Genomic DNA, 24,806 nt, shown 5'->3' with positions numbered 1-24,806 from the left:
TATCCTGGTTCTCTGCCGATTTATCACAGCGCTCCTTCAGTGTCACCTACAACTGTCTCCTCCTCTCCATTGCCCCTTTCTGTGGGGGTCCTCCAAGGCTTGGTTCTTGGACCCCTTCTCTTCTCTAGCTACACTTCCTCCCTTGGTCACTTAATAACTGCCCACGGCTTCCAATACCACTTATACGCTGATGACACCCAAATCTATCTGTCTACTCCTCACCTCACTCCTTCAGTCTCCTCTCGCATTACTAACTTACTAACGGACATATCAGCATGGATGTCGCACCACTTCCTTAAACTAAATCTCTCTAAAACTGAGCTATTAATATTCCCCCCAGCCCATTCCCCCCTCCATGACTTTTCCATCAAAATCAACAATGCAATCATCAGTCCCTCCCCTCATGCCAGGGTACTAGGTGTAATCCTAGACTCTGACTTGTCATTTCAGCCTGAAATCCAATTGTTGTCAAAAGTTTGTAGAATTCACCTCCATAACATCTCTAAAATTTGCCCCTTTTTAACAAATAAAACCACCAAGCTCCTCATTCACTCCCTTGTTATCTCTCGCCTTGACTATTGCAACTCCCTTCTCATTGGCCTACCTCTCCATAGACTATCCCCTCTTCAGTCTATCATGAATGCTGCTGCCAGACTTATCCACCTTACCAACTGCTCAGTGTCTGCCAACCCTCTCCTCCAATCCCTACACTGGCTCCCAATCACCCAGCGAATTAAATTCAAAATACTAACCACAACATACAAAGCCATTCACAACTCTGCCCTGAGCTACATCACTAATCTTGTCTCCAAATATCACCCAAATCGACCTCTCCGCTCTTCTCAAGACCTTCTGCTTTCAAGCTCTCTCATCTCCTCCTCCTATGCTCGTCTCCAGGATTTCTCCAGAGCCTCTCCCATCCTCTGGAACTCGCTACCTCCATCTATCCGGCTATCCCCTACTCTTGCTACCTTCAGGCGATCCCTGAAAACTCATCTCTTCAGGAAAGCCTATCACGTGTCCAACTAATCTCCTACCACTTCCATCAGCTCATTCCCCACAGTTACAAGCTTTTGTACCACCTGCCCCACCCTATTAGATTGTAAGCTCTTCTGAGCAGGGCCCTCTTAATCCTCTTGTATTTTATTGTATTATAACTGTATTGTCTCCCTTTTATATTGTAAAGCGCTGCGTAAACTGTTGGCGCCATATAAATCCTGTATAATAATCATAATATTATTATTAAACAAGTGTGATTTAACTGTACTTCTGACTGAGTCTGATTCATGGTTACGGACGCATAGTTGCCAACCGTCATGGTTTGGCCTCCCTCCTTTTCTTTCTTTCTTTCTCTATTTCCTCCTCTCTCCTTCCTTCTCTCCTTCCCTCCCTATCTCTTTCTCTCTCTCCCCCTCTCTTTCTCCCTTTCTCTTTTTTTCTCTCCCTTTCTCTCTCCTTCCCTCTCTATCTCTTTCTTTCTCCCTCCATCCCTCTTTCATCTCGGACTCTAACCACACCCCATTTAAGCCACGCCCAATATTCTGGTTAAACCATGCCCCTTTTTGCCGCGGTGTGCACCTATGTCACACCTACAAATGAATGCCGTGCCCCTAATTAAAATGAGACTCTGCCTACAGACAAAAAAGTGTCCCTATACATTTTTTTAGAATCTTGCCCACTATGCTTATGGGTCATGGAAGGTTCTGGTTTACCAGACCCTGGTCTCACTAAGGTGGAGGAGCATTGTTCTAATGCAATAAGAAACGGCTGAGAGGATCTAGGAAATGTCTTCGACTTTACAGAACAAGTTCAGCTCTATAGCTACCGATCACTTTTACAGAGCCGGCACCCCTCCCCTGATCCCCCCCCCCCCCCGCTCCCGTGGTTCCCAGGCATTCCTGCTCTTACTGGTGCTCGGGAACACAACCGCCAGCTAGGGGAAGAAGAGCTCTGTGAGACCGAGGCAAATCCATTCCTCAATCTCACATGCAAACACTGAACGGGAAGTGATGTCACTTCCGGGTTTGGATGCACCATTTACTGGCCAGTACAGCCAGGAGACACATCTAACCAAGCTGATCTGTGCTTGGTTAGATGGTGTGAAGGGAATTAACCCCTTGTGATAGCAATCAAGTAAAAATAAATGAATAAAAAAAAAAGAAAGAAAAACATTTAAAAAATAAAATTATAGTAAAATATATTAAAAGAAAAAAAAATGTAATTGCTGTAACCCCCGTTGCCCCGCACACCTGTGCAAACATGAGCATGCGCATGTAAACCACGGTTGCACACGTGTGACATATCGCTGCTAATGTCAGAGTGAGAACAATAATTCTAGCAAAAGAGCTCCTAGTTAACCCTAAACGGATGAGCTGTAACAGCTTTTAAAGCGGCACCTATGAAGATTTTTGCATACCATAGTTTTTGGTGATATCGCTGGCGTGCGCAATTTTAAGACATGGAATGTTTGGTTTGTTTTTACTCGATGCAGCCTCATCTTTTATATTTTAACCAAATATGGGTATTATATTGTGTGTTTGTGCACTTAAATTAATTTTATTATATTATTTCCTGAAAATGTGTGTTTAACCACATCAGCCCCGAAAGGTTTTACCCCCTTCCTGATCGGAAGCCATGTTTTGCGATTACTTTAACTGACAATTGCGTGGTCGTGCGACACTGTACGCATATATATATATTTTTTTTTTCCACACATAGAGCTTTCTTTTGGTGGTATTTGATTACCTCTGCGTTTTTTATTTTTTTCTCTATAAACAAAAAGAGAGGGACAATTTTGAACAAAAACAATATTGTTTACTTTCTGCTATGAAACATACCCAATAAAAAAAAAGTAAAAAAATCTAATTTCTTCATCAATTTAGGCCAATATATATTCTGCTGCATATTTTTGGTAAAAAAAATCCCAATGAGCATATATTGAATGGTTTGCGGCAAAAGTTATTGCATCTACAAACTATGGGATATTTTTATGGCATTTTAAAACATTTTTTTATTTTACCAGTAATGGCGGCGATCAGCAATTTTTAGCGGGACTGCGACATTGTGGCGGACAAATCAAACACTACGTGACACTTTTTTGGGAACCAGTGACAGTATCACAGTGATCAGTGCTAAAAATATGCACTGTTACTGTACTAATGACACTGGCAGGGAAGGAGTTAACACGGGGGGCGATCAAAGGGTTAAGTGTGTCCCTAGGAGGTGCTTGCTTACTGTGTGGGGGATGGACTCACTGTATGTTCCTGCTTAAGAACACAAGATCTCTCTGTTCATACCTGACAGAACGGCAATCTGCCTTGTTTACATCCTGTCTCTCTGGGAAGCGATCGCGACCCGCTGATTGGCTCCCCCTCTGGCCAATCAGCGCGCCCCCGCTGGCTAGTAAACAAAATGACGTACAGGTACGTCGTTTTGCACAATAGAGCTGATCTGCCGCAGTACTGCGGCCGGTCGGCAAGTGGTTAATAAACAGCTGCGCAAATATCATGTGACATAAAAATGTACAACTATTACCTTTCATTTTACAGGGCCTCTGCTTTCAGAAAATATATAATGTTCTGGGGGTTTAAGTAATTTTATTGCCAAAAAATAAGATTTTTACATGTATGGGACAAATAAAAAATAAAAATACTCTGGAGCCACACTATGCTGAGCAGGCAATGACCGGAGCCCTGTGACAGACAGACTACACAGTCATTGTGGAGATTTCACGGGAGACGCGCTCCACCTGCTGGACGTTCGTGTGTACTGCACTCCCGGTTTTGCAGCCTTTGCTCTCTAGTCGTCCAATGACTGAACGGCTTCCGCTTTCATCATCACGATTGGCCGGTATATCTGCCACTTGGGCGGACTTCTTTTCTATTCCTGTTTCTGATTGGTCTTCACCTTCCAATCGCAGAGCTCATTGGTGAAAGCGAGCACCGTCCCCTGTAGGTATGGCCGATAAGCGGGCGGAGTTGGCCTCCAGGACGGGTGTCAGGATGTTTTCCCTGAAGAAATGGAACGCGGTGGCGATGTGGAGCTGGGATGTGGAGTGTGACACGTGCGCCATCTGCAGGGTGCAGGTCATGGGTGAGAGGGGACACCGACCACCGAGGAGAGGGGGAGGGAGGACAGGGTGGGGGGCAGGGGACAGGAACACAGCAGAGCTCACATAGAATGGGATAATAGTGTGTGTGTACACACACACACACACACACACACACACACACTTTAAGATTCATTGACTATTATTAGCCCATTGGAAGCCATTTAATGATTTCCCAGCATGCACTGGGCCCCCTGCACAGAGTGTGTGTGTATTTACTGTGCAGGGGGCCCAGTGCATGCTGGGAAATCATTAAATGGCTTCCAATGGGCTAATAATAGTCAATGAATCTTAAACTAGCAGCAGAGTCCGAATGAGCACAGAGCACCTACCTCATGGGTCTGAGCAGGACAAGGAGGGTAGGTGGAGGCGCAGCCAGTCCAAATGCAGTGCCCTTGGGGGGGGGGGGGACGATCGCTGCAATAGGCGATGCCTGAAATAATGGCCCTCGCTTCACTCCAATGTTGTAAACTCTGCCAGACTCTTTAGCCTTCATTAAGGATGAGCTCCGGCGTGTTCGCACACTATACATGCAGAGCCCGCCAGGAAGTCAGCGCTGCGCTAATCACAGGCAGTGAGACATTTCCCGATCTCTGCAGCCACTCATCGGGACAATGTCTCACCGCCTGTGATTAGCGCTGCACCGACTTCCTGGCGGGCTCTGCATGTATAGTGTGCGAACGCGCCGGAGCTCATCACTCTATTTGTGTGAAGAAAATGATAATTTTTTTTTACATGGTTACAGTGTAGCATGACTACACAATTGTCATTCAAAGTGTGACAGCGCTGAAAATTGGCCTGGGCGGGAAGGGGGTGACAGTGCCCTGTAGGCAAGTTGTTAAGGTGGTAATTAAACTTACTTTGTGCCTTATCTGCATTAAATTAGCCTCAGGATCTGTAATTCATATGTGTTTGAGTTTAAAGGGATGAGGTGGCAACCCTAATCGCACTGCGTGCCTGGGGAAAGCTCTAGGAAACTGGATGCTGTAGCTACCACCAGCTGGAGACCTGGATCATAAATTCCACCAAGAATATATTTGCCAGTACACCTCGGATCTTCAGTCCTAAATGGTTTTTATTTCCGCATGGTCACGTCACAAGCAAGAAAGTGCAACGTTTTGGAGTCAAACAGGACCCTTGATCAGGCATCGTCATGTGCGACTCCGAAACATTGTACTTGCTTGTGATGTGATCATGCAGAAATAAACAAAACGCAGTGCGTTTGCCAGAGTCACATGGGTGTCACCACCCATGTGATGCGATTCAGGTGTGGAAGAAAAAAAAGGTCCTGCATTTTGGTGCAGATGCAATGTGATTTGAGCCATACAGAATGTGACTCAAATCGCACTGCACAGGCATCGCATGTTACATAGTAGGTAAGGTTGAATAAAGACAATAGTCCATCCAATGTGATATGCACAAGAATGTGGTGCGATTCCTGTGCGAACCCAGGCTCAGCAACTTCAGCTGACCCACATGGATCGAAATTCAACTGGTTCAGCAGTCGCCTGGACAAATTTCAATCCATGTATGAGCACCCTGGATGTGCACAAGTTGATCTATTAATCAACTTGTGTACAACCATCCTGTTCGCTTTTTCCCAAATGATCAGTGCCGGGGTAGCGTCACATATGGCGACCCATCACATTTGGCTACCCGCTGGACTGCGCATGTGCAACGCCACCATATGCGTTCTAACACTGTGGCGATCTGCGCTTGCACAGAATATTGTGGCCACACCCCTGAGTCCAGGTTCAAGCCCCACCATCCAAGTGGACACAGAGTTCGATTATAATTATGCCGACCGAAGCGTGGCAAGCCCGCAAGGGGCCCTGTATCAAAGTGGTCTTACAACAGTGTTGGAATGCATATGGCGGCGTTGCGCATGCGCACTCCAGAGGGTAGCAAAATGTGATGGGTAGCCGAATGTGACACGACACCAGCAGCTATAGCATCCTTGTGTTTTCCCGCAGAGAAGGCACCCTGATGGCAAGACACAATAGCACTGTGGGAGGGTTCCCCCATTGTCACTGACTGTGTTGATGGGGGGAATCAAGCGATTTGCTTAATTGCTTAAATTGCTTAATCTATGGCCTAAATTTCATCAGATTCACGCTAAATCAGCTGACATTTGAGCCATGGGGGGTGCTGCAAGTGCCACTCAGCTTGACAAAAGTTGAACTAGATAAAAAATGATTGACGGAACATCAGATGCGATCATGGGTAGGCTATTTAGAAAGCGACCTGAATACAACGGCTGGCAGTGGTGATTCCCCCATAGTGAGGAGGGGGAATCCATTGAATTTTTCTCATTCACTGAGAAAATCAAGCTGTGTATGGCTACCTTTAGGCTTGGGTCATACTGCTGCAGCGACTTTGCTCTGTGATCTCCTTCCGACTTGGATGTTATTTAGGAGCCTGTACAAGGCTAAAATTGCACCCAAGTCAGACCAAAGTAGTGCAAAAACCTCTTCTAAAGTCAGAGCATTTTGTGTAGTATCAGTTAGGACAGCTCCCATAGGGAAACCTTGCATTTGACATATATGTGATAAAACTAAAACTCGCACTAATGGAAAAAATTACAAAAAGAATTATATATGTGAAGACCACAGCAGCTGCCACAAAGGTGCTAAAACCTTATGGAATGTTTATACAGAATTTAACAGAGCTAGTGGAATGTGTTAAATGTGACCACAAAGTGCAAAGTGAAATAAACAAATACTAAATAATGAATAATAAAGTGACAAGTGTTTCCAATGATAACTCAAGTATCCAGGTTGAAGAGAGTTACGTTACAGAGAACACACTCAAAGAATACACTCCCCTCTTGTGACCCCACTCACCAGAGCTAATGGACCCTCAGCTTTGCAGTCCAGGGGTCAAAAAACGCTTAATGGAGTCAGTGTATGGATCCAAGGTCAGAGGGGCTCCCACAAACGGTTTGCATACGGACCACCGAGGACGATATATATTTAAAAGAGAGAAAAAGGCATATAGTGAAGTACTACCGGCACTGGGTAAATGTGCATTAACAAAACGCCACTCACGAGACGACTTGGAAAAACAGGCATCGGTGTGTTCTGGGTTCGCATCTGCAGCATGCGTTCCACAGGTACTGGAAGTTGCGTCACTGGTACATAAAACCGGAAATGCGTCGACGCGTTTCGCCCCTCCTCCAGGGCATGATCAAGGACATCGATGTCCTTGATGGTCCTTACATTTACCCTTGAGGGTATATGTAACAATGATTAGCATTAGAAAGTGATACACTGCATACATAGTATATAGCACATATGCAAAATCAAATATTATAAAGACATATTGTCCAGTATAAGGGCTGAACAGGTTGTTCACCCAGGCTCCCCCTATCGTCAAAAGGTGAGAGTGCGGGTGCTCAAATCAGAGCAAAACCAGATGTTATCTGGTAAAACTATCTGAACTCAGCAAACTGGGCAACAATGAAGAAAAAACATACTAAGACAACATCATCATCATAGTACAAGAAGGTGTATAATGTTCCACATGTTCACTACCTAGGGTATATACCTGGAGAATCCTGTTGTGTACCCTCAGACTCCCCCCACTATGAGTGTAGTTGGACAAATCGTGAGTCAAACCGCCATTACAGATGTTACCCGGTGGAAGAACCCACCACAGATCATAAATGGGTCAAAAACTCTAGAACTCAACCTAAAGGCCCAAAGGGCATGATGCTGGTTAGAGTACTACCTGGCTCTGTCAGGAGGGGATGTGTAGTACCACATAAAGAAGTGTGATATATATATATATATATATATATATATATATATCTCATAATATATAATATAATCTATCATGCCACTCCCAAACAACGATCGATACCATTGATAAATTAAAAGAAACAGCCACGCTTAGGAAAATAATATAAAATATAATAATGGATAGCTGCCTCCCCTGATAGGACTCCCCCGAAAAGGAGAGCTCTAGATCATAACCTGTTATAAAAAGAGCATGGGGTTGTGGGGCTAAAGCACTACCTATATGAAAAAAGACCAGGGCTAGAGTTGAACATGTACTAGGAGCTGACCTACATGTATTGCAACCACCAGCCTGGTATTGGGTGGGCCCAGTACCAAGTGTGGACGAAAAAACAGGTGAACACAGGTGAGTATACACAGAGGTAGAATCTACTCAAAAAGTGCATGTGCTATGTGCATCCAGATAAGTAAATTAAAGAATGATTCCTTCAGTGATATGGCAAGAGTATCTATAAGGATGTATAATACTATGTGCGTAAATTGCATAAAAATCACAAAAAAAAAAAAAAAAATAAAAAAAATAAATATATATATATATATATATATATATATATATATATATATATATATCCTATATGTCTGCTCTTTTTGAAGAGTATATAATAATACAAATGCATGTGCTTATAGCCCATATAAACATAAATGTCCACACGTGTTACATCCAGAGAGAAAAAATAAATAAACAGAAGAGATAAAAAATATAGTAATAATTAAATAAAGTCCAGACTCCAAGTATATATGGGTGAGAACTACAATATAATCCAGTTATATATTAATCAAACATTGTGATGGGGATGACCGAAATCCTCATAAGTGACTCCAGTGCTTGCAAAGGTATCCAGGTGACTTTAAGTGCTCCCCCTCAAGGGTCCCCTCTCACCGCATCCCATCACCCCTACAGGGGTAATGCATATGGTTGTTGTGTTCAGAGGCACCCGTCCACCGGGGTATGTGCTCTGTAGATCTCCAGCCGGGTTCCTTGGATTCCTGGTAACTGGGATGTGACCAATAGGTTGTACACCTCATAAAAAATAAGGATAGGCTCCCATAGTGTAGTAGTGTTTGTAGTTCATCCGTTTATTAAAAACAATGGCATACATGAAAAAATGATAAAAATGTAGCGTATCGGTATACGCTCACCAAGCAGCTGCTGGTGTCAAGCCGCAAGTGAAAAAACACAAGGAAAACCCGAGATATGGAGCAGCAGCGGCCCGCTGCGTTCCACCTGCGCTCCAACCTCTCGAGTTCCAGATAGTGACATAATGTGCGTGGCTCCGTCGTACGCGTTTTGTCATTGACGGAGCCAAGCACATTATGTCACTATCCGGAACTCGAGAGGTTGGAACGCAGCGGGCCGCTGCTGCTCCATATCTCGGGTTTTCCTTGTGTTTTTTCACTTGCGGCTTGACACCAGCAGCTGCTTGGTGGCCGTATACCGCTATGCTACATTTTTATCATTATTTTGTGTATGCCATTGTTTTTAATAAACGGATGAACTACAAACACTACTACACTATGGGAGCCTATCCTTATTTTTTATGAGGTGTACAACCTATTGGTCATGTCCCAGTTACCAGGAATCCAAGGAACCCGGCTGGAGATCTACAGAGCACATACCCCGGTGGACGGGTACCTCAGAACACAACAACCATACGCATTACCCCTGTAGGGGTGATGGGATGCGGTGAGTGGGGACCCTTGAGGGGGAGCACTTAAAGTCACCTGGATACCTTTGCAAGCACTGGAGTCACTTATGAGGATTTCGGTCATCCCCATCACATTATTTTATTAATGTATAACTGGATTGTATTGTAGTTCTCACCCATATATACTTGGAGTCTGGACTTTATTTAACCGCTTCAATACAGGGCATTTTCACCCCCTTGCTTCCCAGACCAATTTTTAGTTTTCAGCGCTGTCGCAATTTAAACGACAATTGCGCGGTCGTGCGGCGTTGTACCCAAACAAAATTGATGTCCTTTTTTTTTCCCCACAAATAGAGCTTTCTTTTGGTGGTATTTGATCACCTCTGCGGTTTTTATTGTTTGCGCTATAAACAAAAGAAGAGTGACAATTTTGAAAAAAACACAATATTTTTAACTTTTTACTATAATAAATATCCCAATTTAAAAAGAAAACAAATTTTTTTTCCTCAGTTTAGGCCGATACATATTCTTCTACATATTTTTTGTTAAAAAAATCGCAAAAAGCGTATATTGATTGGTTTGCGCAAAAGTTATAGCGTCTACAAAATACAGGATAGATTTATGGCTTTTTTTTTTTTTTTTTTTTTTTTTTTTGTGACTGCGACATTATGGCAGACACATTTTGGGGACCATTCACATTTATACAGTGATCAATGCTATAAAATTGCATTGATTACTGTATAAATGTGACAGACAGGGAAGGGATTAACCACTAGGGGGAGACAAGGGGTTAAATGTGTTTCCTAGGGGAGTGATTCTAACTGTAGGGGGTGGGGACTCACAAGGGGAGGAGACCGATCGGTGTTCCTCTGTACTGGGAACGCAGATTGGTCTCCTCTCACCTGATAGGACGTGGATCTGTGTGTTTACACACACAGATCCACGGTCCTGTTCGGTTAACGGGCAATCGCGCGTGCGCCCCCTAGACGGCCGGGAAGCCCAGGACGTCATATGACGGCCACCCAGGATGGGAGATCCCATCTCAGGCCGTCATTTGACTATGGGCGGGTTGTGAAGTGGTTAATTATTACTATATTTTTTTTAATAATTTTTATCTCTTATGTTTATTTTTTCTCTCTGGATGTAACGCGTATGGGCTATAAGCACATGCACTTGTATTATTATTATATACTCATTAAAAGGTCAGACATCTAGATTTTATATATAATTTTTTTTGGTGATTTTTACGCACATAGTATTATACATCCTTTATAGATACTCTTGCCATATCACTGAAGGAATAATTCTTTAATTTACTTATTTGGATGCACATGCACTTTTTGAGTAGATTCTACCTCTGTGTATACTCGCCTGTTTTTTCGTCCACACTTGGTACTGGGCCCACCCAATACCAGGCTGGTGGTTGCAATACATGTAGGTCAGCTCCTAGTACATGTTCAACTCCAGCCCTGGTCTTTTTTCATGAGAATACCATTCACTCAATTATTTTATTCTTGTATCTAAGACTAGCCATCATGGGTTGGCTATGAAACAATTGAGATCCAGTTTTTTTTTTTTTTTTTTTTTTTTTTTTGCTACACCCAATTTAATAGTTTTGGAGCACATATATGTTTTATATCACCTGTTGGTGTTTGGACAATTTACAATATTAAGGTTATACATATAGAGTTTTCACTTATGATTAATTCTGCACTTATGTTTTTAGTATTGTGGATTAATACGAGTTTGGATTCACTATTATCACTGGTTAAATATTATGTATTAATTTTTAAAAATGTATTGGTGTAACTAAGACCACCATTGTGGACTCCTCCTCTTGTATTACCAGTTAGAGATTTGTCCTCGTACAGGTCTTCCTTTACATTTACTTACCTTTTATGCAGGGTGTAGGTGTGTTCTCACACCACACTGATCCAACTATTCGTGGAGTTCCCTTAGCCATATAAAGAGTGACCTGATAGATCACGTTTCGGGACACAGGTAGCGCCATTAACCCCATGAGGGTCCATTAGCTCTGGTGAGTGGGGTCACGAGAGGGGAGTGTATTCTTTGAGTGTGTTCTCTGTAACTCTCTTCAACCTGGATACTTGAATTATCGTTGGAAACACTTGGCACTTTATTCATACTTATTGTACTATTATTCATTATTTAGTATTTGTTTATTTCACTTTGCACTTTAATTGTGTTCACATTTGACACCTTCCACTAGCGCTGTTAAATTCTGTATATCCATTGCATTTGACATTTCATCCAACTTGGGGTCTCACGTCTGATCCTATGTTGCAACAGTCTGAACCGAGCCTTAGGGGGCTAGAAGAATGAGCCACAACATACAATGGCGGACCTGTCACTGAGAAACTGAGATGTTTGTCTGCTATAATGTACAATGCATCCGTAAAGTATTCAGTGCTTCACTTTTTCCACATTTTGTTATGTTGCAGCCTTATTCCAAAATGGATTAAAGTCATTATTTTCCTCCAATTCTTTAATACCCCATAATGACAACGTGAAAGAAGCTTGAAATCTTTTTATTTTTAATAAATTTGCAAAAAAAATCAAATGTACATAAGTATTCACACCCTTTGCTCAATACTTTTTGAAGCACCAATTACAGCCTCAAGTCTATTTGAGTATGAGGCTACAAGCTTGGCACACCTATATTTGGGCAGTTTCTCCCATTCTTCTTTGCAGGACTTCTTCAAGCTCCATCAGGTAGCCACTCTGTTATCTTGGCTGCATGCTTAGGGTTATTGTCCTGTTGAAAGATGACCCTTCACCCCATTCTGAGGTCCAGAATGCTCTGGAGCAGGTTTTCATTAAGGATGTCTCTGTACATTGCTGCATTCATCTTTCTCTCAATCCTGACTAGTCTCCTGGTTCCTGCCGCTGAAAAACATCCCCACAGCATGATGCTGCCACCACCATGCTTCCCTGTTGGGGTGGTATTGGCCAGGTGATGAGCGGTACGTGGTTTCTTTTAAACATGACACATGATGGTTGTTCTTCTGGAAGGTTCTCCTCTCCACAGAGAAATGCTGGAGCTCTGTCAGAGTTGCCGTCAGGTTCTTGATCACCTCCCTGACTAAGGCCCTTCTCCCCCCAATCACTCAGTTGGGCCCGGCGGCCCGCTCTAGGAAGAGTCCTGGTGGTTTCCACTACTTCCATTTATGGTTGATGGAGGCCACTGTGCACATTGGGACCTTCAATGCTGCAGAAATTTGTCTGTACCCTTCCCCAGATCTGTGCCTCGATACAATCCTGTCTCGGAGGTCTACAGAAAATTCCTTTGACTTTATGGCTTGGTTTGTGCTCTGACATGCACTGTTAACTGTGGGTGGTGGGCTTTTTGTTTTGTTTTTTTGGAATAAGGCTATAACATAAATGTGGAAAAAAGTGATGTGCTGTGAATACTTTCCGGATGCACTGTACAAGCATGCTGTACATTATTACAAATTATGGCAAGAGCTCCCACACTAAATATGTAAAGCTCAATTTTGCTTGTATTTGCCTTTACCTTGTTCCTCTTTCCCCTCCTTTATAAACAAGCCAATGACATTTGTAAAAAAGAGAAAAGTTTGTCATCCCTGGGTCTCTGTGCTGCTCTATGTAATTCAGGCAGATTATGGCTGGTGGGAAGGGTCAGGAGGGTGCTGTATATAGTTTCTTGAAATCTTTATAGCACCCTTAGCTGGTGAGGTTTGTCCCCGATCCTGGAGGTTGTCCATGATTATTGACAAAAGCAGTTGTCAGCCCAGGGTGTACTGCTGAATATGAGCCTTCTATACTCTCTAAAATATACATTATACTATATATACTGGAGAGCGGCAGTGTAACCCCATAAGTGTGGGTGTAATGGGCAAATACTTTACCACTTGCTCCTGTTTTAAATGTTAGCTGACACAGGATTGGACTCCCCCTTCCCACGTACATGTGGTCTATGCTTGCGTTTTTGTGCATTATGCTGATTATAAACATACCATACAAAATGTAACTTTGTGTGTCCTATTTCTAGATGCGTGCCTGCGCTGCCAAGCTGAGAACAAGCAGGAGGACTGTGTAGGTATGTCATTGTTTACTGGTAAAGCATAGCAGACGGTGCTTTAAAATTGACTATTCTCAGAATCATTAACTCTGTACAGCCAGTCAGAGGTGGCCCTTCCAAAGTTTGTAATGTTGGCAGCATAAATGGGCTTTACGGTCATATAATCACTGTGATTGGCTGTCATGTATGTTAATGACATGATTAGGAACCTGCATCACCAGCTTCCAGTCATTTTTTATTTTAAAGCAGGACTCCGGGATTTTCAAAAAATCTCCCCCACACACACAAAAGTTATTACCTTTTGTGAAATGACTTACCGTTTAAGAGATCTGCCTGATTTAAATTTTCAGGAAGTCAGCTTTTGTGATACAAAAAAATGCTTCATCTTTTCTGACAGGGAGAATCTCTTAGAACAGGGATTGCATCATATCCTCTTCTCTCCCCCTAATTGTAATCGGACTACATTTCCCATGAATCCTTGGGATGGGAGTGAAAGTGGGAGGTACACTAGGCTTGTACATTTAAATCTGAACTCGCCCACTTCAACATAAATCACACTCCTCATTCTGCAGCCAGCAAGCCATACCTAACACACAGTATGATAGGTTATAGCCTTATAAATGCAAAGCATTTTAATATAATATTTAATGCATTAACCACTTCAGCCCCGGAAGAATTTACCCCCTTCCGGACCAGAGCACTTTTTGCGATATGACACTGCGTCGCTTTAACTGACAATTGCGCGGTCCTGCAACGTTGCACCCAAACAAAATCAATGCTTTTTTTTTTCCCCACAGATAGAGCTTTCTTTTGGTGGTATTTGATCACCTCTGTGATTTTAATTTTTAAACAAAAAAAAGCAACAATTTTGAGAAAAAAAAGCATTATTTTGTACTTTTTGCTATAATAAATATCCCCAAAAAATATTTAAAAAAAACAATTCTTTCTCATATTAGGCCGATACGTATTCTTCTACATATTTTTGGTAAAAAAAAAATCGCAATAAGCGTATATTGATTGGTTTGCGCAAAAGTTATAGCGTCTTCAAAATAGGGAATAGATTTATGGCATTTTTATTATTTTATTTGGTAATGCTGGCAATCTGCTTTTTATTATTATTTTTTTATTTTTTTAATTTATTGTGACTGCAACATTATGGCACACATCGGACACTTTTGACACCATTTTGGACCACTGTCATTTATACAGCGATCAGTGCTTAAAAAAAAAAAAAAAAAATGCACTGATTACTGTGTAAATGACACTGGCAGGGAAGGGGTTAAACACTAGGGGCAATCAAGGGGTTAAGTGTATTCTAACTGTGGGGGGATGGTCTTCCACTGACATGACAGGGAGCAGTAGATCCCTGTCAGTTCACTAGGCAGAACAGGGAATGCCTGGTTTAACAAAGGCATCTCCCCATTCTTCCGCTCCGTGACACGATCGCAGACATTGAGTCCGCAGGACCTGCGGTCACGGAGTACGCGGCCGGATAGTGTGCGCCCAGAATGCTGCGATTTAAAGGGGACGTACCTGTACACCCATTTGCCCAACCGTACATCGTTGTGCACTGGTCGGCTAGTGGTTAAATAAATTAAAATTTTAATACATTTATTATAAATGCAAACCAGTGCAGCTCATCAGTGCCCACCAATCAGGGACCACCAGTGCCGCTTGTCAGGGACCACCAGTGCAGAGCGGGTATTATCAGCAATCAGTTGTATGACACAGCGGGGATCTCCCGTGGTGTCAGGTATAGTATACGAGAATGCCGAGCGCTGATCCCCTGCCATTATTATGATTGACAGCGCACTGTGCCAATAACCAGTCGGCTTCCAGATTTTATTGTCAAAGTTTAATTGAACAAGCTGATTGGCTACCACGCACAGCTGCACCAGATTTTGCACTCTCCAGTTTTAGTAAATCAACCCTAGTACAGATCAGAAATGGAGAGCTACAGGGTATTGTTGTTTTGTATCTACTGTTCTCCTGGCTCTTGGCTTTTACTAAGTCTCTGATCACACTAGTGCAATTTCAGATGCGAAATGCACAGAATTGCATGGCATTGAAAGTCACATTGTTTTTGATGGTGCCCGTTCACATCAGTGCAACTCAGCACGGCGCTATTTTGGAAAAGGTTCCTGTACTACTTTGGTGCGATTCCAGCACAAGTTTGGCACCGTAGAATATGCAAACCACTTCAAAGTAGCTTCCAAGTTGCACCACATCACACTGAGAGGTCAGATCGCAGCAGCGTGCACCTAGCCTTAGAGTTGAGATTTTTTTTGGGGAGGGGGGGGTGCGGGGCAGAAGGACTAGAAGTGCCATACAAGCCCTATTTACTTTGATGTTTTTGGGACATGTGTAGCACACCTAGTGTCCTCACATAGTTAATCTGGACCTGTCTTTATTGTTACAAGCGTGAATGTAGAAATTCCTGACCTGACCCACTGTGCAGTAGGAGAAAGAAAAATATCCTGCACACAAGACTGTACATTATAACTATGACAAGTGAGAGGTAGTAGTAGGGTGCTGATCTACATGAGTATAAAACCAAGAATATACAAGCTACAGGACACAAATGTGTTACTCGTGCAACAGCATCTTACTATTAGCAAAGTAGATGTTGAACCTGTATAATGCCTAAACAAAGCTGACTTGGTAAAAGTTTTTCAGAGGGGAAAAAACACAAATATTACACTTTCACATTATCTGAAATGTTTTCACTGTGTCCACTCTAAAATGAACCACTTAATGAAAAGCACCATGCAACCCTGCTGTCTACCCATTACTACTGAATAATAATAATAATAAAGTATAACTAAAGGCAAATCCTTTTAGTTTTGGATAGAATGGACTTGGATTAGAAAACCTGTCAGGTTTATATTGCTGTCTGTGCTTAGGGAGATTCACCCTCTAATTTTCCTGACCATTATCATTGAAAGTAAAAGAAAATCCCAAATTTTGGGTTGTCCCCAGAAAAGAAATAGGGGGGAAATCTTCCAATGGGGGTCCCCAAGAGATTCCTTTAATTTGCAGGGATTTCATCTAACTTCCTGTTTTGGCTATGGCACAGGAAGTGAACGTAAATCTCCCCAATGGGACACAGATGACAAAAATAAACCTTGCAGGGTTATAATCCTCCTGTAATCTATCTAAAATGGGGAAACAAAAAGTTTTGCCTATAGTTCCACTTTAAATGTATCCAAGTAGATTATAACATTTTGGGTACAAAAACGTTTGTTTCATACTAGCAATCTATATAGTTTCAGAAAAAACTTGTTCATTTACCTTGAAAAGCACCATTGCCCTGGCAGTTGGCACACTATTACCATGTACTATACATAAGATATACTACATCAGGAGAATGGGGTCAGGGACTGCCAAGGATTACCATAGTCTTTTCTTGTAATCTCTTTGGTCTCTTAAGAGGGAATTATCACTGGTAGCTAAGTCTCTTAAAAGAGCATGGTTTGTACATTCAGGGGCTGTGCAGCCAAAGATCTCTAAACTTGAAAAACTTATGAACAGTATTCTCTTGTATTCTTCATTTAAAAAAAAAAATAAAGTAGCTTAAGGGGAAAACTTTGTTTTTATTGATTTTTGGATAGAGTATGAGAGGTTACAAATCCCTGTCAGGTTTGTTTTATTTCTTTATTTCCTGTCCCATAGCCACAGCAGGAAGTGACAGTATATCCCTTCAGAGTGAGGAACGTTCCTGGTAGTCACCAGAACTTGTATCCCCCATTTGGAGCTTCCCCTCTATTTTTCTAGTGACCACTCAAAATGTGGGATTTTCTTTCACTGTTGGTGTTAACAGTCACTAGGACAAATAAGGAGGATGAATCTCCCTAACAGGGACACAAACCGCAATAAACACCCGACAGGTGTTCTAATCTCTCTACACTGTCTAAAACTGGGGGGAAAAAATAAGTTCATAGTGCTGTGTTTGCAGTTCATCATAACATTCAAACAACAAATCAATCAACAACCAATTGAATTTACTGATTAAAACCGATTTGTTGCATGGTATTGCAGTTTTCTACGTGTTCTAAAATAATCTTGAAATTGTTTTCTACATAACTCCTGAGGGGCCTTTCATGCAGAAACCGTTTTCCCAGTCTTCAGTTTTTGGAGCAGCTGTAGAGTTAAATCCTCTCACTGTTTCTTATATCTCTCAAAGACCCCAGAGGTGGGATCTCCATCTGAATTTCAGGTCTGCTTGCCTGCTGTGGCTGTTGTTGAGGGATCCCTTTCTATCTGCTGGATTTTTTTGGTATAGAGGGTTTAGCAGGAAGAATGGCAACACCCAAAACCTGTAGAGCTCACTACTGGTGTCCCTCAAAAATATTAAACTCCAGTGGGTGATTGAACCCACCAGATTTCATTTTGTTTAAAACGATATTGAACATTCAAATAAGCTCAAGGTTTCCTATACTGGTCTTCAGATTTTTGTTTATTGGAATAGCTTAGGATAACTGGTCGAAGATGTCCCTTAATATTAAAGGAGCTCTCCAGGAAATTGCTATGGAAAGGACATCCAGAGGCAAGTGTAAAAGTGTTAAGCATACTTGACTTCAGTCTGTCTGTTCCCAGGTACAGCTTTCCAAAAACTGGACCTATCCTCTTCATGGAAGTCTATGGGCCACAATTTACAGTGACTAATTTTCATACTTAAAAGGGCAGGAGCTAGAGAGCACAGAACAGAAGTATTGCTCTGTGGGTACTGTGGCGCTCCAGTTTCTAGAGAAGCCTTTGGGAAAGGACAGCACAGAGGTCAGGGTAATTGGAGAGGTACTGAGCTTGAGAAAAAAAAAACAGGTGGGGGGCATATGACTATGCACCTGTTTTTCCTATTACTGGCTTGACTTGCATTGTTCTGCCTCATGTCTGAGTGGGGGCAACCATCTTGGTAGAGACAGGATTTTACTTCCTCATCTCACAGCCTCCAGCAAGGAGAACAGTAATGCCACCAAATCTCACTACAATGCTGCCAAAACTAGCAGTCATAGGCAGCAGTACCTTAGATCTCATACTGCAGATGTACAGTTATGACACAGTAGGTGAAGGGGTGCCTAGGCACATGTCTATACCAGGAAGTGCCCTGGAAATTTTCAAGCATAAGTCAAGACAAAGGATATATTTTTCAAGATATTGCTTAAAGTTGAAGTAAACACCCTTTGTTGATTCTTACCTAATAGGTACAGTAAATATCTCCTAAGTGTGCACAGTTTAGGAGATATTTACTTTAGAAGCAGCCGGTGATGTCCCCAGCGCATGCGCTCTGAAGGAACGTCCTTTCCGTGCCATTCCCGCAGAGCCCTGTGCTATAAACGTTGACTCCTGCCCACATGTGTGGGAGTGACCTCATCGCAGCTCTACCAGTCATACGACCGAAGCCCGTGAACCTGGAAGGAAGACTGGGTTGGGATGGAAGCGCTTACAGCGGTGACCTCGCCACTGCAAGGCTTCATTTTCAGCTAAGTGTCATAATGTGCTAGTATTATGAACTGCACGGGGCCCTTATATATTTTTTTTTTTTTTTTTTTTTTTTGCTACAGTTTACTACTGCTTTAAGCACAATTTACATTTCCAAATGTAATTTTTTTGAGTGCAGGTCCACTTTAACACTTTACTCTTCCCTTCTGCTATATTTCCTAACAAATCTTACAGGGGTTATAAACCCTTGTGGTGTTTGTCAATTTAATTTAACCAAAAAAACCCAAAAAACATGCCTATACTTTCCTGCTCTGTGCAATCGTTTTGGAGCAGCCCCAACCCTCTTCTTTTTGGGTGCCCCGCTGGCGCTCCATGCCCCCTCTTCTTTGGGTGCCCCCACGGAAAGCTGCTTTCCCGGGGGGGCACCCATGTGGGACTCGTTCCCGTGTCACTAGATTTGATTGACAGCAGTGGCAGCCAATGGCTCCTGCTGTCCTCAATCTGCCCAATGAGGAGAGTGACAGTGGCTGCTGCGCTCGTGCACATCCCTGGATTGGATCAGGCTTGGGTAAGAAAAAGTGGGGGTCTGGGGGGAGCTGCAGCCCAGGGTTTTTCACCTTAATGCATAAAGGTGAAAAACCTTGAGGCTTTACAACCACTTTATCCACTTCAGCTCCGGAAGGTTTTACCCCCCCCCCCCCCCCCATTTTCATGACCAGGCCATTTTTTGCAATACGGCACTGTGGTACTTTAACTGATAATTGTGCGGTCGTGCAACATTGTACCCAAATAAAATTGATGTCCTTTTTTCTTATTTTTTTTTTCCCACAAATAGAGCTTTCTTTTGGTGGTATTCAATCACTTCTGGTTTTTATCTTCTGTGCTATAAACAAAAAGACCAACTTTGATAAAAACTAATATTTTTTACTTTTTGCTATGTAAAAAAAAAAATCTAATTTCTTCATAAATTAAGACTATATGTATTCTCCTACATGTTTTTGGTTAAAAAAAAAAAAAAAAAATCCCAATAAGCGTATGGTTGGTTTGTGCAAAAGTTATAGCGTCAATAAAAACGCCATAAAAAATATCCCATAGTTTGTAAATTTATTTTTATTTATTTATTTTTACTAGTAATGGCGGCGATCAGCAACTTATAGTGGGACTGCAACATTGCGGTGGACAGTTTGGGCGCTAAGTGACTTGTTTGATACCTTCTTCTTCTTCTTCTTTTTTTTTTTTTTTTTTTGGGTTCGGTGACACTAATACAGTGATCAATGCTAAAAAAAATGCACTGTCACTGTACTAATGACACTGGCAGGGAAGGGGTTACGCATGTGCATGTCACAGACCCAGAGTCTCGTACCTGTACATGATTCTAAGCAGAGGAGACGCAGCCCCGCAGTAAATGTACATGGAGCAGTCAGCAACAGGTTAAAAAAAACGATAACCCAAGAAAATGTATTAACTATGCAAAGGTTTGTGGTGGTGTTTCTTACTTTTGTGTTCCCCACTGTAAAATATAAATAAATAAATAAAAAATGTATTTGGTCCCCTGCAGATTTTGTAAGTTTGCCCACTTACAAAGAAATGAAGGGTCTGTAATTTTTATCATAGGTGTATTTTAAATTATAGAGACAGAATATGAACCAAAAAAAAAAACACGATACAAATGTTCTAAATTGAATTGCAGTTCAGTGAGTAAAATAAGTATTTGATCCCCTACCAACCAACAATAATTCTGGATCCCACAGACTGGCTACAGTTTGTGCCCATATGATACACAGATTAGTTCTGTCAATTTAAGAAGGTGCTCATAACGCCAACTCTTTATGTGTATAAATGACACCTGTCCACAGAATCTTTCCATTCAAACCTCACCATCGTGGCCAAGACCAAAAAGCTGTCAGACATCAGGGACAAGATTGTAAACTTGCACAAAGTTGGAATGGGCTCATCGGCAAGAAGCTTCGTGAGAAGGAGGAATAAAAAAAAATAACCATCAATCGCCCTCGGTCTGGAGCCCTAAGCAAGATTTCGCCTCATTGGGTAAGGATGATCATAAGAAAAATGAGGGACCAGCCCAGAACTATATGGAAGGAGCTTGTGAATGATCTCAAGGTAGTTGGGACCACAGTCTCCAAACAAGCCATTGGTAACACAATGTCCCCCTCCTCAAGAAGGCACATGTACAGGCCCATCTGAAGTTTTGCCAATGAATATCTAAATGATTGAGAAGGATTGGGAGAAAGTGCTGTGGTCAGATGAGACAAAAATTGAGCTCTTTGGCATTGATTCGACTCGCTGTATTTGGAGGAAGAAAAATGCTATGACCCTAAGAACACCATCCCTACGGTCAAACATGGATGTGGAAACCTTATGCTTTGGAGCTGTTTCTCTGCTAAAGGTACAGGTCGAATTTGCTGCAATGAGGGGCAATGTATTGTAAAATCTTGGATGAGAATCTACTTCCCTCAGCCAGAAAACTAAAGACAGGTCTTCCAGCATGACATTGACCCAAAACATAGAGCCAAGGCAACAAAGGAGTGGCTCAAGAAGCACATTAGGGTCATGGAGTGGCCTAGCCAGTATCCAGACTTTCATCCTATAGAAAATGTATGGAGGGAGCTGAAACTTCCAGTTGCTAAGCGACAGCCAAGAAACCTTAAGGATTTAGAGAAGATCTGTAAAGAAGAGTGGACCAAAATCCCTCCTGAGATGTGTGCAAACCTGGTAACCAACTACAAGAAACGTCTTACCTCTGTGCTTGCCAACAAGGGTTTCTCAACCAAGTACCAAGTCGTGTTTTGCTTGGGGATCAAATATTTGTTTTACTCGCTGAACTGCAACTCGGTTTATAACATTTTGTATCTCTTTTGTTTTTTCTGGATTTTTGGTTGATATTCTGTCTCTATCATTTAACATACACCTATGATAACATTTATAGACCCTTTATTTCTTTGTAGGTCGGCAAACATACAAAATCTGTAGGGGATCAAATTTCCCCACTGTATATGAAAGCTGTAAAGTGTTTTGTTTCTGGTGGAAGGTCACTCCATTAACTGTGGACCTCTAAAACGGTCTAATCAATTTACAGTATGACTTTAGCATTGTAGGGTTATTTGTTGGCCTCATCTGTGTCCCAGTTGCTTTCAGATTTTCATATCCTTATTCCTAAATTGTTCATATTGCAGAACAGTCTTGTTGTGTGAGTACTTTAAAAGCAGAACAAGACAAGTGTTCATTTTTAGCATACGGTATGTATTTTGTCTTGCAATTTCTTTTGAAGTGCATCAATGGAAATATGGTGACTCTACATGAGATTTATAAAGAGTCAACTCTTCCGTCCCTCACAGGGATTAATGATTTAATCTTGAATCTTACTTGAAAGATCAGCTACTGTCATTGTCTTATTAAATACCATTTGGTTTATGTTTAAATACTTTTATTTCCTATATACGCTATTTTTATTGTGTAGACTTGTGGCGGTGTCTGTACATAAGGGTGGTAAAAGCTTAATGTTTCTAGGTTGTTCAGTAAAATAATCATGTGTATTCACCACACACCTTACTTTTATACTTTCATTTTACCTGCTGTGCTAACGCAAATCTTGTTCTGCTCTCTTGCAGTGGTATGGGGAGAATGTAATCATTCGTTTCACAACTGCTGTATGTCCCTGTGGGTGAAGCAGAACAACCGATGCCCACTGTGCCAACAGGACTGGGTGGTTCAGAGAATAGGCAAATAAACCTTTCTGTGTCTGGAGAAGAAGACCTGTCCTGGCTTAGAAGAGCCATTTGATTGTGGTTGGCTTGTTTGTGCTTTCAAAAGAAGACAATTATACAGTTTTCCTGCATGTGACTGGGAGTTTTCTGTTGCCAGAGGTCCATATGCGTGAATAGTTGTGTATGGAGGGGTTAAGTGGATGCTCTGTCTAAATTTGTATCTGAAAGAAAAGACCTCTGGGTAGATAAAGTATTGCCCTGATGTAAGTGCATGCAGGTGTGGACTCAAAATCAATTGATTTGGAAGCGGAATAAAGTTAATGTATTAGATTTGGTTTTGCCTCAGCATTTTGGTAGTAATCTGATTTTGCATTTATTATATATATATATATATATATATATATATATATATATATATATATATATATATATATATATATATAGAAAAAACACATGGAACGATGCTTGATGCCAAAAAGTGTCCTTTTACTGAAAAATTAATCCATTAATTGTTTCAAAATATAAGCAAGCCACTGTACAGTTCCGAGCACAACTCGCTCTTCGTCAGGCTTTTCAGGCTGTGTGTGAAAGGCTAAACCACACTGTGTTCCTTTATCCACACCCAGTCTGATACACACCTGTGTCACATAATTAATTATCCTATACAAAACACCTAAAACCTTTCCAAATTTAACCCTATTAAATAAACCTACTACCCTAAAACCATCCTAAATTCCCCAATAGGGGATAATCTACAAGATAGGTTCATCATATTACATCTCAATATCCTCATCATATCACTTATGAACCAATAATATTATCTCATTTAATTAGCTCGGTGTTTTGTAAATATTTCTCATGAATATACATATGTTGCTATTTCTATACATGTCTCAAGTTTCTTCATGGATTCCAGTTGATATTCTGCTATCTAGTATTTCCAACGGGAGCCTTTTGTGATCAATCTAGAGAAAATATAACATATTCAAAAATAGTCATACCTCTAATCAATCTTGTACTATAAATTTTTAAACAAACAGAAACAAATCATAGTCCCTGTTCATACCATCAGGGTACAGGGACTGTAATTTGTTGATCCACCAAACTTCACGTCTTTTTAGTTTCAAAATCCTATCACCCCCTCTTTTGTCATGGGGAATCTCTTCTAAACTATTTAGAAGAGATTCCCCATGACAAAAGAGGGGGTGATAGGATTTTGAAACTAAAAAGACGTGAAGTTTGGTGGATCAACAAATTACAGTCCCTGTACCCTGATGGTATGAACAGGGACTATGATTTGTTTCTGTTTGTTTAAAAATTTATAGTACAAGATTGATTAGAGGTATGACTATTTTTGAATATGTTATATTTTCTCTAGATTGATCACAAAAGGCTCCCGTTGGAAATACTAGATAGCAGAATATCAACTGGAATCCATGAAGAAACTTGAGACATGTATAGAAATAGCAACATATGTATATTCATGAGAAATATTTACAAAACACCGAGCTAATTAAATGAGATAATATTATTGGTTCATAAGTGATATGATGAGGATATTGAGATGTAATATGATGAACCTATCTTGTAGATTATCCCCTATTGGGGAATTTAGGATGGTTTTAGGGTAGTAGGTTTATTTAATAGGGTTAAATTTGGAAAGGTTTTAGGTGTTTTGTATAGGATAATTAATTATGTGACACAGGTGTGTATCAGACTGGGTGTGGATAAAGGAACACAGTGTGGTTTAGCCTTTCACACACAGCCTGAAAAGCCTGACGAAGAGCGAGTTGTGCTCGGAACTGTACAGTGGCTTGCTTATATTTTGAAACAATTAATGGATTAATTTTTCAGTAAAAGGACACTTTTTGGCATCAAGCATCGTTCCATGTGTTTTTTCTATCATTTATGGTGGAGTTTTGGGAGTCCACCCTGACGGTGCTTTGATTGAACAAGGACTTCAAGATAAGAGGGTAACCCACCTGATGTTCATTTATATATATATATATATATAATATATATATATATATA

At 41.3% G+C, this 24,806-nt stretch overlaps 1 protein-coding gene across 1 annotated transcript; it reads left to right on the top strand.

Annotated features, from left to right (window-relative positions):
• The first annotated feature begins 3,849 nt into the window (after nucleotides 1-3,849).
• RNF7 (ring finger protein 7) lies at nucleotides 3,850-23,105 on the top strand. Its single transcript, XM_073625640.1, has 3 exons — nucleotides 3,850-4,092; nucleotides 13,585-13,632; nucleotides 22,680-23,105. Exons 1-3 carry the CDS (start codon nucleotides 3,957-3,959, stop codon nucleotides 22,796-22,798), a joined length of 303 nt encoding a protein of 100 aa, XP_073481741.1. The 5' UTR covers nucleotides 3,850-3,956; the 3' UTR covers nucleotides 22,799-23,105.
• The last annotated feature ends 1,701 nt before the right edge of the window (nucleotides 23,106-24,806 follow it).

Source organism: Aquarana catesbeiana, linkage group LG04 (genome assembly GCF_042186555.1).
Source record: "Aquarana catesbeiana isolate 2022-GZ linkage group LG04, ASM4218655v1, whole genome shotgun sequence".
Lineage (NCBI taxonomy): Eukaryota > Metazoa > Chordata > Amphibia > Anura > Ranidae > Aquarana > Aquarana catesbeiana.
This window is presented reverse-complemented; position numbering and strand designations above follow the sequence as displayed.

Bases quoted from the DNA above. Each gene is read 5' to 3' on its own strand.
- RNF7 (XM_073625640.1), top strand. From the start codon at position 3,957: ATGGCCGATAAGCGGGCGGAGTTGGCCTCCAGGACGGGTGTCAGGATG. The intron at 4,093-13,584 runs GTGAGAGGGGAC...TCCTATTTCTAG, and splicing joins CTGCAGGGTGCAGGTCATGG to ATGCGTGCCTGCGCTGCCAA. The intron at 13,633-22,679 runs GTATGTCATTGT...GCTCTCTTGCAG, and splicing joins CAAGCAGGAGGACTGTGTAG to TGGTATGGGGAGAATGTAAT.